This window comes from Elgaria multicarinata, chromosome 3 (assembly GCF_023053635.1).
Source record: "Elgaria multicarinata webbii isolate HBS135686 ecotype San Diego chromosome 3, rElgMul1.1.pri, whole genome shotgun sequence".
Taxonomy (NCBI): domain Eukaryota; kingdom Metazoa; phylum Chordata; class Lepidosauria; order Squamata; family Anguidae; genus Elgaria; species Elgaria multicarinata.
This window is the reverse complement of record NC_086173.1, coordinates 137,696,636-137,714,970: the sequence shown is the minus strand read 5'-3', so window position 1 is coordinate 137,714,970 and position 18,335 is coordinate 137,696,636. Positions and strand designations below refer to the sequence as shown.

The window sequence follows — 18,335 nt, the reverse complement described above, 5'->3', positions numbered from 1 at the left end:
ACTCCTGCCTGAAATCCTAGAGAGCTGCTGCCAGTCAGTGTAGACAATACTGGGCTAGATGGACCAATGGTCTGACTCAGTATAACAAAGCTTCCTATGTCCTCCCCTAAGTGTGGCTATATTCTCACCAGTGACCTGTCAACAAGTATGGACCAATATCTTTCACTTGGGACCAGTGAAAGAAACGGAATAGCTTTAGCAGAGATTAGCCTAAGAATTTTGCTATTAAAGCACAGGCCTCTGTATTTCACAAGCACATCTGCGGTTGTTGAAATCTTACCCTTACTGACTGACCCCCTTTGCTGTAAATGAATGTGTTATGTCGGCATGCCTGGCTGTTTATATGATGAGATGTGTGTGTGTGAAAGCCACTTGTGACTCTGGCCTTTGATAGACCTAGCTGAAAGTCTGGGGGAGAGGAAGGGTGATCTCGCGTTGTGAATAACGTGAGATCCCGCCCTTGTTTACACATCAGGTGCAATGAGCTCAAGAGGAGAGCTATCGTGCCCGCCATTTAAAAAAAAATTCTTAAAGGGCTGGCTGCTCACGAGCGCTCGAGCGGAAAGATAAGTTGTTGGGGTTTTTTAAAGAAAAATATTTCCCCGCTCACCCCCCCAGCCCCAATGGGCGCAGAGCTGGGAAAAGCTGCGGAAATGGGCCACACGCTCATGGGCTCAGCCCGAGACCGTGGGGAAAAAGCGTGGCTAAAGGGTAGGCCTATATCCCAGGGCAAGGGAGGGTTGATCCCTGCCTGAGCCCGGGATCCCCATGTGGATGCACATGGACAATCCTGGGTATCACCTGGGAATGTAGCCTGGTCTAGCAAAAGCCTTTGTCTCATGACCCCTCTGTGAGGGAGCTTAGAAGGCCACTCTGGCTAAGGAGGAAAAGCAGCAGCAAATGCTTTAAAAGAACTCAGAGCTTCCACTGGTTCTTCTCCAGGCCATCTAGTTAGAGCTCCCATGGGCCATGGAGATGGAGTCCATAGTTCCACAGCTGACATTTTCCTTTGTCAAAGGGGTTTCATACTTCCTATTGAAGCAAAACAACCTGATTTTTTTAATGTTAATTTTATTCTACTTTATATGCTTAGGTATTTTTTTAAAAAAAAACCCGCTTTAAATAAATATCTCCTCTCAGATTTTGTTTGTGTTCACTTCACACCTCATGTGTTTCAGACACAGAATCAAAGCGAAGCCAAAATGGGTTGCCACCCTTGTGAAAATATGGTCTGTTAGAGAAATGTGTGTTCTGTTATGTAGGCAAGGCTCAAACTGGAGGATAAATCAGTCATGAGTCATGAGGATTAGACAGAATAGACTTGAGAGAAAGTGAGCATCCCCTTAATCATTCTGATAAAGGTTGACATGGCAAGTGACTTCTCAAGGACTGAATAGATCAGCTTTACCCAGCCTGGCATCTTCCAGAAGTTTTGGGTTACAATGTCCATCATTCCTGGCCACTGGTCATGCTGGCTGGAGCTGATGGGATTAATAATAATAATAATAATAATAATAATAATAATAATAATAATAATAATTAATATTAATAATAATATACCACAAAATTGGCAGATGCCCTAAATGTGGTTTACAATCATAAAAAACCATACAATCAAACAATAAAATAACAATAAAATAATGATCACAATAACAACATATTAAACAACAACCAAACATAGAGAGTATGCAGTAGAAATTGGTACATCAAGCCAGATATCACAAATTTCATGCCATGCATGAAATCTCCTCTTTTCTTAACGCATCCAGATCTTTTTGTCCAAAGGTTGCCACCATATTGGTTAGAAGGAGATCTACTTATATTAAAGTTGTCTAAAAGTTAGAAAAGAGACCATTTACACTTGCAAGGTTTTCTTCGGTAATAAAGGAAAAAACTTATATAAGGTCCTATAAGCGACTTGCTTCTCTTTCTGTGGCAATCAAGCTCAGGTCCACTGCCACAGAATGGAAGAAGAAAACGGCCCTATTTGGGCATTCCCTGTGTTGTTTAAACATGTTGCTTAAAGCTAGCCTCCGTCACTCTTGTTGTGTATGCATGGAGAGTGACTTTGTGAAGACAAGAGCTCCTGTATCCGTGGGAGTTCTGCAGGCAATTAAGAACTCTGATTTTCCAGTATTTTCAATCACATGGAGAGCCTCCCCAGATAGAGGAGGCTGTCCTCTTCAGATAGTTGTCCTCCACAAGTAGAGAAAGATGGTGTAACAACAGAAAGGGGTAGGGCTGGAGTACTATCCCTCCTGATGCATTCCATCTATACGCAAGAAGAACACCTGAATAGGGTTCATAACACCTTCAAGGTATTTTGAAAAACTACAAATGCTGGCCTCACTTGTTGACGTTGTTTGTATACATCTCAGTTCCTGTTTCAAAGCGCCATAGAATTTAGCTGCTATTCTGATGAGTGAACAGACTAAAATGAAAGCACTTATAAAAGATGGAGCATAGCTCTGGCCTCTTTTTCAGTTCTTACTATGCATAGAATGTAACACACATGACCTTTACCAAAAGACTTTCAAAAGAAAAGAAAAAGAAAAATCCCTAGTACATTCCTGCATGAGGGACTCGCTATCTAGAAATCACTGTTTACTTTTCTTTTTAGAAAGAAATCATTCATTCTCCAGACAATAAACAGAAGACCAAATAACATAGGTGATTGATCACAAACAGCCAGACTGGCTGAACTGCATTTCCAGTCAAGTGACAGAGAGATCACAGGCAGATTAAGTCAGCTTGTCTAGAAGGATAAACATCCCTCAAAAACTGCCTCTGTTTGTATGTTTGTTGCTGTTCAAAAACCACATTAATCCATATTATAATTGTGGAACATGAAGGTATGCATGTAATCCTGTGCCCCAGGTGCCGGAAACTATTCTCTCATTTGATTTTTAGCCCCAAACTACAAAACAGATGTAAGACACACTGTGGCTAAAAGTCGTAGGCTAATAGGAGAGGTTTCTGAACACACTTTAGTATTTTGAACCTGCATACTGATATACTTGGCACTGTGATTCTTTTCAGTATATAGTAAATGAATTATTGAGAAGCATATCAATAATGGTGCTTAATTCCACATAATGGAATGCTTAAACCTGTTTGAATCCATGAGACTTGAGCATATGCTAGGCTTAAAAAGCTGTATCATGCCCCATTTATTTCAATAGGCTTTAAGCATGTTTAACTTTTTCTGGCTCACCCCCAACATGTTAGAGAGAGGATCTTAACTAGCTCTATATTCATAAACATCTAGAATTTTGGGGTTCAGTTTTCCTATTCTTTTTGTGAATAGCAATTATACTAAATCCAACCCTCCCCTCAGGTTGTTTTCTTTGTCCCACAGGAGTTGCTTCATGCAGTTTATGCATGCGTAGCTTTAGGCTCACTGAATAAAAGCTGAAAATATTTTAATACCATGGACAGGCAACTTGTAGCTCTAGCGCCACTTGCAGTCCTTGGCCTAATTTCAAAAGCCTTCTGTGAGGAATCAGTTCAGCCCTCTAGTAAGGGGGATCTGTCTCTCCCTTAGGAAACCATGGCTTGAGGAAGAAGAGGTGGGGGAGGGCAGAGAAAGAAATATGAGAAAGACAAAAGGGGGTGTAAAAGAGGGAGAATGCCATGACAGAAAGAGAAAAGGGCTGCCCCCTCTCACTTTGCTTCTGCCTTCAAAATAAAACAGTTCCCCACCCCTATTTTATTCAACTATCCAATATTACATCAGTTCATACCTCATTTCTGAAATGCTACTCCATACAAAACAAAAACAAAACACTTAACACAGGAAACTAGGGCAGGGTCTACACTACTGCTTTATAAAAGTTTTGATAACTGTTCAGGCCCAGGACACACTCCATACACCGTTTTCAAAACACCGTTTTCAAAAATTTTATATTCTGCTTGGTGTAGATCTGGCCCAGGTGACAGGGTGTAGGATTCTTCCTGATATGCATGTTTCTGTCTTCAGGGAAATATTTTGTATGGGGGTGATTTCAATCACATCAGTCCTTACTATCAGCCTGAAGTGAGAAAAAGTTTATTACCTCACCCTCTGTCTCTGCTCACTAGTCCTGAACTGGTGGCCTCTTTATGATGCATGAAGTATGATGTCTCATGAAAGGGGCAATCTGTGAGCTATCTTTGGGTTCCATCATAATTCCTGCATTCAGCAGACGGTTGGACTCTATGGCCTTATAGGCCCCTTACAGCTCTACTATTCTATGGCCATACCTAGACAGGGGTTTATCTTGGGGTGATCCCCAGGATCGTCCCTGTGCATCCACATGACACACAGGGTATTCTGGGATCAGGGAGGGATCGATGGCCTTGTAGGCCCCTTCCAACTCTGCTATTCTATGATCCCTCTCTTGCCCCGGGATCTCGCCCTCCGCTTTAGCCCCAGTTTTTCTGCAGTCTTGGGCTGAGGCCGAGACCATGGAACATGTGGCCAGGCGTCGCGTGTTGACCCGGCTCCGCATGATTCCTTGTGAGGAGCCAGGAGCACTGCGCCCATTGGAGGTAGGGTGGGGGGAGCAGGGAAAGTAATTTAAATTAAAAAAATTACTCACCGTTTGCGCACAAGTATTCATGAGCTGCTGCCCCTCCAAGTTAAAAAAAATGGCAGGCACAACGCCTCTCCTTCTGAGGTCATTGCGCACCGCATGTAAACAGAGGAGGGATCTCGTGATAAACACATTGTGAGATCTTCCCTCCTTTGTCGCAAGCTAACTGGTAGGTCTAGTGAAGGCCTATGATTCTATGAATTGTCCCAACATCGAAACATCAGCCTTTGAATAGCAAAGACACAACTACAACAAAGCTTTCAGCACATCAGGCCTCTCATGATGCTGTGGATATATCCAGAAGGAAAGCTCCTGATACTACCAAACAAATGGCATTGTGAAGCTATTCCATCTTTCCCTGGAAGAAGCCTGGGAAAATGCAGGAGGGTTACAAATGGAAGACAACAACATTTTTCTCCCTCTCTCCTAATACTAGGACCCAGGATCATCCCATGAAGCTGATTGGTGGGAGATTCAAGACAGATAAAAGAAAGTACTTCTCCACATACTGTAGCACATAGTTAATTCACTTCCACAAGATGTAGTGATGGCCACCAATTTGGATGGCTTTCAAAGGGGCTGGATAAATTCCTGTAGGAAAAGGCTATCAATGGCAACTAGTCTTGATGGCTATATGCTACCTACAATATCAGAGGCAGTAAGCCTATGTACAACAGTTGTTGGGGAACATGGGTGGGAGGGTGCTGTTGCACTTGTGTCCTTAATAAATAATAAATAAACAGAGTGCTGCACTAGATGGACCCTTGATCTGATTCAGCATGGCTCCTCTTACATTCTTATGATATCTGAAAATTCCCCTGTAAAATTCCGTGAAAGAGGCAAGATGATTGCACAATAAAAGCCTCACCTGGAAGCACCTTGCCAGTCTTTGGTGTACAATTCAGGCATGCTTCATAGAATGCAACTTTGTAGCACAGAGGAATGCGTCAGTCTGGGACAGCCACACGAATGCCACTCTGTGGTAACAGTGTCAGAAATATGCCCTGTACATTGCATTCAGGGCTTCAGATTGACAACACTGTGGCACAAATCCTTCAGAGACTAGCACTGATTATTTATGCGAAAATAAGTCAGAGCTATTTATTTGTAACACTGAGATTATTGAATCCTGCAGCAAGCACCTCAGCCTTCCCATAGCCAAGATTCTCTTGCCACCTGGGCTGACAGAGAGATTGTAGTCGCATAGGTTGGTTGCTATGCTCTTCTTCATTGCTCTATCTCTAGCTTAAATAAGAATGGGTGGGGAGGGGGGGAATGTGCATACCTTACCAAAGCTGGGAAAACACAACTTCTGTAGATATCTTTAATAGACCATACAATAAATCTACATTCATTCTGGTGTGTGATTGTGGAGTTCCTACATTTGAATTTCCAACCAGCCACTTCTAGTTCCCAAACCTCAGCTGGTCACCCTTACTACGTTCTTGAGCTGCCCATATTATGCCCTTAATTCTTTTGTGTTTTATCTGCACCCTGAAATGTTTTTTTTTTTTTTTTTTTGCTTTACCATGCAGTCTTTTCCAATTATCTCCTGGGAGTTAGCTCTACCTGTCTATTCTGCTGAGCTGAAATTTAGGCTGAACTGGTTTCTGCTACATAAACCAATAAACAGGCTGGATCAATATCATGTAATTCACATTTGTTCTTGCTATAGGAAAGGAAGAAAGAGTAGAAGTCAAGACAATCAGGGTTTCAGATAATGGAGGTTCCACTCTGTGCATCTCATCTACCCTATATCGTGAGCTCTCAAGAATTCTTTACACTTTAACAGCAGAGTAACAAAGAGTTCTGTAGTGCCTGGTTATGAATTATGAACCAGATGTTCAGCTGGTATAAATCAATGCTGCTCCACCGAAGCATCAAACTAGACTTATTTACATCAGCTGGTTCTACTCATACAGTTTCCTCTTGGAGGAAATCAAAATTCTGCCATATCTCTTATGTCTTTATAACCTGTGAAATCACTCTCCCCGTCTATTTCTGCAGTTGGAATTAAACCAGGATTAAAATGTGTTGCTTGTTGCCTATGAGTTTCCCTTTGACAGTGTTTGGACTGCCATGAGGTTATGAGATATTCATGAGCAAGAGGGCGGCCCGTTATGAATCACCCCAAAAGTGGAAATACATCACCAAAGAAGGCGCAGAAAAGAAGACAGTGATTTGCATGAAATGTGCATATGCTAATTTATATGCCAATTCAGAAATAATTATTATAGTTAAATAGAAATACAGTACATCTTACCATAGTCTGGAAGACTGTGACCAGGTTACCTGTGTGCCTGCCAATTCAGCCTGCTCTCCCGTGTGCTAATTGTTGACAGGCAACAATTCTCAGCGTTTTTTATCTTTAAATTGGAATTGGACTGGAAAGCCCTTCAAATAGAGAACTGTCCTCTGCAAAAGAGGATGCGTGGCCACTCTAAGAACAATCTAACTACTATAAGGAAAGGTCAATCATTGGCTATTGACAAATGGCACAGATGTTGCAAAGAAGGTGAATGAGAGGTTAGGTTAGGCAAAGGCTTGGGAAGCTGTTTTCCAGCCTGAGAGCCGGATTTCATTTTGAAGGCGTCCTCAGGGCCTGCTTTCCAGTGCTGAGTGGGGCCAAAAGCAAAAGCTTCATGTGGGGACTAGGGGCAAGAGGGGCTGTGTGCTGTTGGAAAGAAACAGGGACATAGAAAAGGGTACCGGGTAAGCTGGACAACCATCTGTCAGGGATGCTTTAGGGTGGATTCCTGCATTGAGCAGGGGGTTGGACTCGACGGCCTTGTAGGCCCCTTCCAACTCTGCTGTTCTATGATTCTATGATTCTAAGCAGGGAGGCTGAAAGTTGTGAAACAGGCCCCAAGGCCAGGGAAATGAAGGAGTGGGATGCCCAAGAGACAGGGCAGTTAAAGAAAGTGGGATAGAATAGGCTTTAAGGAATTATGATACACACATGGAGGAGACAAAGAGGTCAAGGAAAGCAGAGGAGGCAGGACCGGAGGGGTGAATGCCAAGAAAGGCTAAAGAAAATTATAAGCTGTGGAGGCTGGTGGCTTCGATGTCAATAGGGCTGTGAATCTGCTCTGGGTTTCAGTTAGAACTACTTGGGATTCTAAAGGAGCTCTATCCATGGTGCGATACCTCCTTTACAATTCCGGCTGGTTCTGACTGAAACCCAGAGCAGATTCACCACCCCACTGACATCAGAGCCACCAACCTCCACTGAAAAGAAGTAGTTTTTCAGCAGCGCTGGTGGAATGGCCCTCCTTCCCCTTTCATCTTCCTTCATACCTCCTGATGGAATAGCTGGCCCTACCGTTCCTCCTCCTTGATTTGGCGGTCTGTTCCTGCCTTGGCCAAGCATACAAGCAGCAACAAGAGTGAGGAGATGGAGCAGCCATTGCTTCATGCTCTCCCTTCGGGGGCTTCTGCAGACTGGGCTCGGAGAGAGCGAGCAAGTGAATAGGCCGTGGTGCAACTAGCAAAGACGAGAAGGTGGGGCCCTGCATGGAGCTTCCCCCTGCCCTGAGGGAATCTTGGTCAAGGGTCCCCCCCACTACAAAAAAACCCTGGAGCTAGCGCTATTTGACACAGCCAGCTAAATCTTTGGTTTCATATCTCTAGGTAGCTATCATGTGAGTTGGATAAATACCTGTAGGTGCTTCCAATTTCATGTCACGACAAAATAAAATCATAATGTTACCTAGTATAACTAGTGGCTGTCAGGGAGAGGGAAAATGTCTTCCCTGTGGAAAGTCCATTGAAGACTCCACAGGATCAGGGTTTAAGACTCCTTGATCCTAGACAAGATGTCTCCTTTGCGTCATTTGCAGGGCTCCTCCAGCTCTTGCAGTTAGAAATTTGGAAATGGCAGGCTGTGTCTTGTTCCTCTCTACACTGCCCAATTCCTCTGCAAGCATCTGTCCAAATAACTCCTGTTAGTATGTAGGAATCTAGTGCCTGCAACTTAGGAATGAAAGATCACCTGTTGCTAAGCACCTACACACAGAGAAATGTTGCTAAGCAGCTGGTAATGCAGTTTCATTTGCTGCTCTCATGCCTTCAATTCACAGACGACACAAAAGTCCAGGGTCTTCAAATTACTTAGATACAATACGGAGAGGAGCAGAGCCATTCCATTTGTGCTTTCTTCTCCTCCTCCTCCTTCTTCTTCCATTCTCCCCATGGAAAAGCTTAGAATACCAGATCTCCACACTGCAGTTTTAACTGGGGTGTCTGAACTGCAGTTTGGAGGCTCTGAGTGGAGATGGCAGGGGTCACCTTCTGAGAAGCAACGGCTGAAGGAAACTTAAGTACATGCGTGATTCTTGAAACTGTAATCCCCTTTAAACTGTAGTCCCCTGTTTCAGTCATTCAGCAGGCACGCAGAAAACATGTTTAATTCATTAAGATTGGCACAGATTAAGGGCTCATCTACACCAAGCAGGATATTCCACTATGAAAGCGGTATATGAAAGGCAGGAGCCACACTACTGCTTTATAGCAGTATTGAAGTGCACTGACAACTGTTGGGGCCCATGACACATACCAACTACTGCTTTCATACCACTTTCATAGTGTTATATCCTGCTTGCTGTAGATGTGTCATGGGCCCCAACAGTTTTCAGTGCACTTCAGTACCTTTATAAAACAATAGTGTAGATCTTGCAGTGCACTTCAATACCGCTATAAAGCAGTAGTGTGGCTCCTGCCTTTTATATACCACTTTCATAGTGGAATATCCTGCTTGGTGTAGATGAGCCCTAAGTTTACAAGATTCAGTTTGGAATAACCATAAGGTGAGCAGCCAGCACATTATTAAGTAGCTTGCAAGAACAAACAAACAAAAGGTGGGACTTGATTTTCTCTAATAAAATACCATTTCCAATCTGTAGGAAGGAGGGAGTGGAGTGGGAGTGTGTGGATAAAACATTTTGGGATCTGCAAGACAGTTTCTGATTCAAAACCAAAGGCAAAGGATACTTGTCCCCACCCCACACCCCTGCACTCTTTTAACCCTTGTATGTTGAGGCTAATACCAGAACAGGGGTTAAGTTTTAACTACATAGATTCACATGCTTAGGGTGACCATATGAAAAGGAGGACAGGGCTCCTGTATCTTTAACAGTTGCATAGAAACGGGAATTTCAGCAGGTGTCATTTGTATATATGGAGAATCTGATGAAATTCTGGCTTCATCACAACAATTAAAACTGCAGGAGCTATACTAGAGTGACCAGATTTAAACGAGGGCAGGGCACCTGCAGCTTTAACTGATGTGATGAAGAGGAAATTTCACCAGGTTCTCCATATATACAAATGACACCTGCTGAAATTCCCTTTTCTATGCAACTGTTAAAGATACAGGAGCCTTGTCATCCTTTTCATATGGTCACCCTACACATGCTAAATAACTAAGAATTTAAAAAACCCACAGAGGAGGAGCCCTCACAAATGTTTATAACAAAAAAACAAACACAGAAGGACCTTGTAAATAAATTAGTTACCCAACTGAATATAGCTAGAGAGGCATATAATGAAAGCTAAATGCTATATATATACTTTATTTCTTGATACATGTGCCCTATGGGTTACACAATGGAATAGATGTACTTTGAATAAACAGAATAGGGCACTTGCTTTAAGTAATGAAGTATATATATAGCATTTCACTTTCATTGTATGAAGCTGTAGCTATATTCAGCTGGGTAACTAATTTTCTTACAAGGTCCTTCCCTGTTTGTTTGAAATAACTAAGAATGCCATTCCTAAGGTATTAAAATTGGAGATGTAAGCCCTCTTTATACATACCTATGTGTAAACTGAACGCGTGGGGAGCACCCCTGATGCCTGCATGTTAAGTGGGACATGTGAAAAGTTGGGCAGAGACTTGTATGCACTTTGTGCCATTAGGAACCTTCCAGGATTGGAGCAGCTACACAGAGCTGTTCCTTTTCACCTGTTCCACAGGCATTTATTCAGGATGTTGTTTTACTGATTTGTTTCAGGATTCTCTTACGCTAAGCCTCTCTCAGAGCATGAAATATTTAAAAATAAAGAACTAAATATACACACTACCCTTCACTCTTCTATCTTCTGTAGTCATAGGTGGCCCTGAAGCTGCCTCAGCCAGAACTATGATGTTTCCTGACTGACTTGGAATAAACTTGGTTCAGCTGTAGCCAACAGAGTTTAACCAAGAAATACATCTTAAAGGTTTCATCTAAATAACTACCATATGCTCAACACATTAGGCTGAAGCCCAGGACGGCTTTGCCTGGTGCTTATGAAAGTGCTTGGATGAGGAGCAACGTTTAATTGTTGTTTTTCATGTCAGTTGTGTTGTCATGACTAAGAGCGCCCCATTTCCCTCTGACCCCCTGACCTCTTCTGAGATAATTGAAAGTAAACCGTTACCATGGATGAGGGTGAGATCTTACAATTTGCATGTATCATAATGTATGCCAACTGCAAGCGACAATGAAACGTACTTGTTCCGGTTTCAGCCCGGGAGGAACCCAGGCATATTCTTCCAAGGCACAACCCGAATCATCGTCAGAAGTCGAATTCCGCTGGAAGTCAAACATCAACTTGGTTACGGTCTTCTCCATTTCCAAAGGCATCACCCTTTCAAAGTGCTCTGCCTGTGGACACTTACAGTGGCGACAAATCTTCCTGGAAAGGGAAGGGGGGAAAGCAGAGAAACAAAAGGTCATACTCCGGCGTTGCTGGTATGAGTACGATTTTACCAATCGACAGAAGCTGGATAACACTGGTGCAAACCCATTGTGTCTAGCATAAGACAACGGATTGAATGAGTTGGAGCCCTGATTACTATCCATGGGAAATGGTTACCAGTTTTGGGTGGGAGGAGGGAGGGCGCTTGCTTATTTTTTTTTGTCTTGGATAAAGCAGCTGTCTGCAATAAGCCTGAATGGGGTAAGTGGAGTACAATGTCTAAATGCAAACAGCAACCTGTCCTTGACAACATGCCAAAGCACCCCACAGCATTTTGCTAAATCCAGACATAATTTTTCAACAGGGGTGGGTGGGTGGGAACATAACGAACACCAGACCATCCATGTTGAGCCAGCCATGGGGATTGAAGGGTCAAACGCATTTGATAGACGATCTGGGATAGACCTCTTCACTTCCCTCTCCTTTGACAGCGTCCATAAATATGCACACAGCGCCAGTTCATCAGCATGTCGAAATCAGCAAACTGAAGAGCTGACACACAGAGTATGCTAAATGTCAACGTAAACAGAAAGCTTAGCATAGCAAATTCCATTACAATGACAGAACATCATAAATATGGTTGTGTAAAATTAGAGGAAGCGATGAAAGTCACACACTGGCAACAGTTGCCTTGATGTAAGATTATCACTTGCGCCTGCTTTACGAGGAGGGGGCCGTAGCTCAGAGGCAGCATGTAGACTTTGCATATGGGAGGCCACAAATTCAATCTCCAGTTAAGGTATTTCAAGGAGAAGAAAGACATTTGCCAGGGATAACAAGGGTCTCCTTTCAGCACTTGGCTCCATGGCTCACTGGAGCGACGATGTGTGTCACATATTCTGCTGTTCCTCTCTCCCCCCACCTACCCCTCACACACCTTTTTAGAAGCCCGCTTGACAGATAGGACTATTCAGCATAGTTCTTATGGAAAGAGATGTGGCGAAAGGAGACAGCAGAACACAACCTAACCAAAAAGGAGGGGAAATCGTTCCAAAAGTGTGGTGTGAACAGGCCCGGCTGAAGGAAAGGAGGGAAGCATACAGTAAGGGGGTAAAGAAAATAGATTAGGATCTACTAGCAGATCTTGGGCTGATTTGCAGGAGCTTGATGAAAATTTCTAACTTTTGATTTTTTTTTATAACAATAATAGCAACAAAATGACTCCTCCGCCCCCTCCCTAATGTATAATGTTGAAATGATAATGCTTCTAGTCCTGTACTGCCAGGGTATCCTGTAACACAACACAGAATTAAGGCTGCCTGTCATGCAGTTAAAGATACCTTGGTCCATAAATCATACCGTATTTCTTCGATTGTAAGACGCACACTAATTTCAGTACCACCAACAGAAAAAAAAAACACCTAATACACGCCCGTGATTCTAAGACGCACCCCATTTTTAGAGATGTTTATATGGGGAAAAAAGTGTGTCTGAGAATCGAAGAAACAGGGTATATGAGATTTTGCAAATTGATCAATCAATTAAACTTGCATATGAGGAAAAGCAATCATTTTGAGAGAAAAAAACCACACAAAAGTACACTTCCTTTGTTTTTAGATAACATCATAGCAAGCCACATCTCAATGTGAAGGAAAAGGGGATACTGCTCATATTAAAGCCTTAGCTAGACCTAAGGTTTATCCGGGGTCGTCCCTGCCTGCTCCCGGGATCCCCTTTGTGTCATTTACATGAACAGGGATGACCCCGGGATGATCCCGGGATAAACCTTAGGTCTAGCTAAAGCCTCTGATGGAGCTTGCCATCTGCAGTTGCTGTAAGTACTTGTAAAGCAAATAGTATTTAACAAACTATTTAAAAGATGGAAATATTTTTTTAATCTGCCGCCAGATTAGTCAGGGCACCATTTTAGTCAGTTCTTTTTTTATTTTTAGCAGTGTATTCAATGGGACTTACTCCCAAGTAAGTGTGTGTAGATTACAGTGTTAATCTCGATTAAACGTGGAATCATAGAATCGTAGAGTTGGAAGGGGCCTATAAGGCCATGGAGTCCAACCCCTGCTCAATGCGGGAGTCCACCTCAAAGCATACTATCAATTAAGGGTCAATCCTATGCATGTTGAGACAGAACAAAGTCTTACAATTCCTAGCATTCTCCAGCTATTTTCGAGATTGCCTAAATTAGGGTGACCATATGAAAAGGAGGACAGGGCTCCTGTATCTTTAACAGTTGCATAGAGAAGGGAATTTCAGCAGGTATCATTTGTATATATGGGGAACCTGGTGAAATTTCCTCCTCATCACAACAGTTAAAGTGCAGGAGCTATACTAGAGTGACCACATTTAAAAGAGGGCAGGGCACCTGTAGCTTTAACTAGTGTGATGAAGAGGGAATTTCACCAGGTTCTCCATATATACAAATGACACCTGCTGAAATTCCCTTTTCAATACAACTGTTAAAGATACAGGAGCCCTGTCCTCCTTTTCATATGGCCACCCTAGCCTAAATTCTCTGAAAATCTCTTTGAACCACATTTTAGTTTCCTACTTGTTTTTCAGCTTGTTCGAGTGGGGAAAGTGCAGGTTTTGAATGGGAAAAGGGTGCATTTATGTACATATTTTTCAAAACTGAGCACTTCTGTCCTATTGACTAAGGCTGAAAATGCATTTTTTTAAAAAAAGTATTTCAAAATGCACAATTATGAAAAATATGGTGTGTGTTTTTAACACAATCACAGATTTGGGAATTAGCTAACATTTCTTGAAAAAAGCACTCCCACTCATGTTCATATATGGGACTGCAAATAGGACATGCTTGCGTGATCTGCAAACAGAAAGAATATTCACATGCATCCCTAGTTTTGTAGGAGATAAAACCACATGTGGACTCCCTTTCCATTGACCCTTCAGCTAACAGCCAGCCAGTCCCTGTACATTTCGGATTGGGAGGGGGGCTTCCAGGTCCCCTGCTTTCATACCATATATGATTGTACCAGTTGAGTATTATTCTTCAGGAAGGTTGCAAGCATTCTTCTTCTCCTGCAAACCCCGCCATGCAAACTTTCTCAATTCATTTTATCCATCGCTTCACATGGCCCAAGAGTAAACTGAATTCGATTGCATATGAATCTAAGCTTGCCTGCAGCCCACAGAACACAAATATGCACCAAGCCAAAAGGCTTTGCTAAGTCAAACTGGGGAGCATTGCCAAGTTTCCCCATTTCCTGCTTTTCATCAGATTTAAAATACACACAGATGCAAATACAAGCTGGGTGTCTGGTTTGCATCTAGCTAGTCAAAGAGCTTCAGCACGGCCTCTGGCTGTTACCCTTGAAAAACAATCAGATCACAATTTCATATGAATACTTTAATTAATCAGCTACTGTACGACGGCCCTACACTTTTTGCTGTAGCAAGGGGTTCAACTGTAATTCCCATCTCTGTTTGTGAAATAATGTTGAGCAGCTCAACTTGCCAGGCAATTTGTTAACCTCCACATGCATCCATCAACTATCATCTGTCCTCAAGCCACCACCAACTCTGCAGCAGCCCTGTCCTAGCCACGGCCAACTACTCAAGAGATTGGTGGTTAGAGGAGCAGAGATTTAGTGTTTGAAAAATGGGTATTCTCATGGAGCTTAGTGCTATTTCACTAACCGTCATTCCCAGGATTATTAATCATATGGATCCCTGCAGAATATGTCAGTGAGCAGCAAAAATATTTAAAGCTTAGGGAAGTCATAAAATATATTGCGGTACCAGGAGGCAAAGTGGAAAAGAAAACAACAGCAATTTTTTCAGAGAAAAACCAAGCTGGATAGGGACGCAAGGTTGGTGGATTTATTGCACAGCGCAAATGCCACCCACATCAGTATAACCAGTGGTCTCCGGGCCCTTTCGTGCATTGCCCTTGTCATTTGGGAGTTACTTCAGCACAGCTACTACTTCCCGGATTCCCAGAGTAACATGAGAGGTACTCTTGGACATTTTGGAGAACTGCTGCTCCAGTTTCCAGGAGAGGCAACACCGGCATGTGGTGATGCCACTGCATGGGCTCCAGGTTTTCTCATGCTACTCTGGTGGTGCAGGAAGAAGTAATGTTGCAGCAACTTCCATGCATCAGCATCATGGAAAAAGAGACCCTTTGTGAGCAAGGAGTTCCTGGTCACAGAGCACTCCATTTTGTAGAATGCTTCAGTGATCAAATAGGATTGTCCCAGTGGAATACCTGTGTTTAAGTCTTAAGAGAACACATTTCCTGCATGAGAGAACATTGTTTTAGCTTTTCTTGCCTCCTACTGAGTCTGTCTAGCAGTCTAACTTTTGTTAAATCTATGACCCTTTTAACACAGTCTTCCTTGTTTCCATAAAGATTATCCCAGTATTATCTGTCTATCTGTCTGTCACAATAATTCACATCCCATCTTTCGATAGGATGTAAGCACTGGCTTCTGAAGAACCCAGTGCTTACTGTCATGGCAGCCATAAAATCTGGATCAATTCCAGGCAATAGAATTTTACTCCAGGCCTACTGAATGTACTGCAGACAAGCCTTGGAGTCTCTAATGCCAGTTCAGCTCAGGCAAGGAAAATGTTAGACACTCAGATGGCCAATATGCTAACAGAACCCTTATCATGTCTCTTTGGCCCAACCTGAAGCACAAAGGGCCTGTTCGAGGTGTAGAAAGTAAGACATAAGTGGGTTATTTCCTGTATACTGGTCATATTCCTGGGGGATTTGCTTAATTATCCTTGCTGGTGTAGCTTGCTGTGTCATGTAAGTCCAGTGAAGGTGGCTTGTTGTGGTGGTTAACAAGCCACCCCGGAACCCTAAAAAAGGCAATGGGTTAACCATAACAAAAGCCACCTTTGTCAGGTTCACATGACACCAGAAACTGCGCCGGTGAGGATAATTAAGCAATTCCCCTGGGAACGTGAGCAGCAGCACACACAGCAGAGGAAATAAACCACCGTGGCTTATATCCCCCATTGCGATAGTGCAAAACCGGTCAATGACTTGAAGCAATTACTTTGGTTTCTTTCCTAGAACCCTATAAGGTACCATTTTATTTATTTATTTATTTATTTATTTATTTATTTATTTATTACACTTATATACCACTCCCATAGCCAGGGCTCTCTGGGCGGTTTACAGAAATTCTAAAAATTGAGATAAAAACAAGTATACAAAGTTTAAAACTCTAAAACAAAGAACATACACACATAAAGCATTAAAAACCTATTAAAAACTAAACATGTGGGTGATTAGGATGTGCCGCCATATGCCTGGGCAAAGAGGAAAGTCTTAACCTGGTGCCGGAAAGATAGCAGCGTTGGTGCCAGGCGAGCCTCATCAGGGAGATCATTCCATAGTCTGGGGGTCACCACCGAAAAGGCCCTATCCCTCGTTGCCACACTCTGAGCGTCTCTCAGAGTAGGCACCTGGAGGAGGACCTTAGATGTTGAACGTAGTGACTGGGTATATTCACGTTGGGAGAGGCGTTCCATCAGGTATTGTGGTCCCAAGCCGTGTAAGGCTTTATAGGTCAAAACCAGCACCTTGAATTTATTTATTTATTTATTTATTTATTTATTTAAGTATTTTTATGCCGCCATTCAGCCAAAAAAGGCTCTCATGGCGGCTTACAAAAGTATTTCTTGACAGTCCCTGCCCACAGGCTTACAATCTAAAAGACATGACACAAAAGGAAAGGGGATTGGGAGGGAGGAGGAGGAGGGGGAAAAGGAAAGCAAATTCAGGCACTACAATCTTAGTTGGAAAGTTCAGCAGTTACAGGGGACAGCAGGAGGGAGGGGGCTCTCAGCTGGAGCTGGACCCAGGCACGGTGGAGAGGTGCCTGGCTGCTGCTTCCTCCCTCACTGGTGGCCTCTGCAGAGACAGTTGGTAGCAGGAGGGAGGGGGCTCTCAGCTGGAGCTGGACCCAGGCATGGTGGAGAGATGCCTGGCTGCTGCTTCCTCCCTCACTGGTGGCCTCTGCAGTGACAGTTGGTAGCAGGAGGGAGGGGGCTCTCAGCTGGAGCTGGACCCAGGCATGGTGGAGAGATGCCTGGCTGCTGCTTCCTCCCTCACTGGTGGCCTCTGCAGTGACAGTTGGTAGCAGGAGGGAGGGGGCTCTCAGCTGGAGCTGGACCCAGGCACGGTGGAGAGGTGCCTGGCTGCTGCTTCCTCCCTCACTGGTGGCCTCTGCAGTGGGCTCGGAAACATACAGGCAGCCAGTGCAAGCGGACCAGAGCAGGTGTTATATGGTCAAACCTTCTGGTTCCCGAAATCAATCTGGCCGCTGCATTTTGCACGAGCTGCACCATCATTGCTATAACCTGGTAAGTAAGCCAATATCAACATCAGCATTGTCACAGATGGAGATCTGAGACTAGGGCCGTAGCTAGACCTAAGGTTTATCCCAGGATCATCCCAGGTTCGTCCCTGCCTGAGCGCTGGATGCCCTGTGTGGCACTTAGATGAACAGGTTTGACCCCAGGACAATCCTGGGATAAACCTTAGGTCTAGCTACGGCCTAGGAGTGAATGGCCTAAGGCTACCCAGAGCAGGGGCAGACATAACATTTCTAATATCTTAACTGTCTTTAGAGACACTGTTAGGTTGTGAGACTTTTTTTCTACCTTTCTCAGATCCAACATGTAAAACGTACAAAGCAGAGGGCTGCTTTGCTTTGGGGGTTGTTAAACTTGTGCCTCCAAATCAACATAGGAGAAGACACTGACATGGGTTGGTGGATGGGTACAATGTGGCACCTAACCTAGCTGAACCATTCATTTGGGCAAGAAGATTCATCCTTGCCTCACGCAGCCTGTCTTGTTTAAGGTGAGATCACTTTGGGTTAATCTAAGGTATGGCTTCTCTTCCAGCAGTTTAACTATGAGCCAGCCAAATACCCTCCTTCCCAAAGGGGATTTTGAATTAAAAAAAAAATCTTATTAACTTTGGACCTGTTCCTGAGTCAATGAGAAATTTGAGATAACAGGATGTCCTTAATTTGCTTAAATTCCTACAATTTAACTCTCTTGCTGTAGAGATGG

The 18,335-nt window shown here is 43.4% G+C and overlaps 1 protein-coding gene across 1 annotated transcript in view; it reads right to left on the bottom strand.

Annotated features, from left to right (window-relative positions):
- Positions 1–18,335, bottom strand: part of PRICKLE2 (prickle planar cell polarity protein 2) — a 136,309-nt gene that overhangs the window by 93,249 nt on the left and 24,725 nt on the right. The window contains exon 2 of the mRNA XM_063122057.1: positions 11,072–11,255. Coding sequence (XP_062978127.1) covers positions 11,072–11,203 — 132 coding nt within the window. The 5' untranslated portion in view covers positions 11,204–11,255. The remainder of the gene's footprint in view (positions 1–11,071; positions 11,256–18,335) is intronic.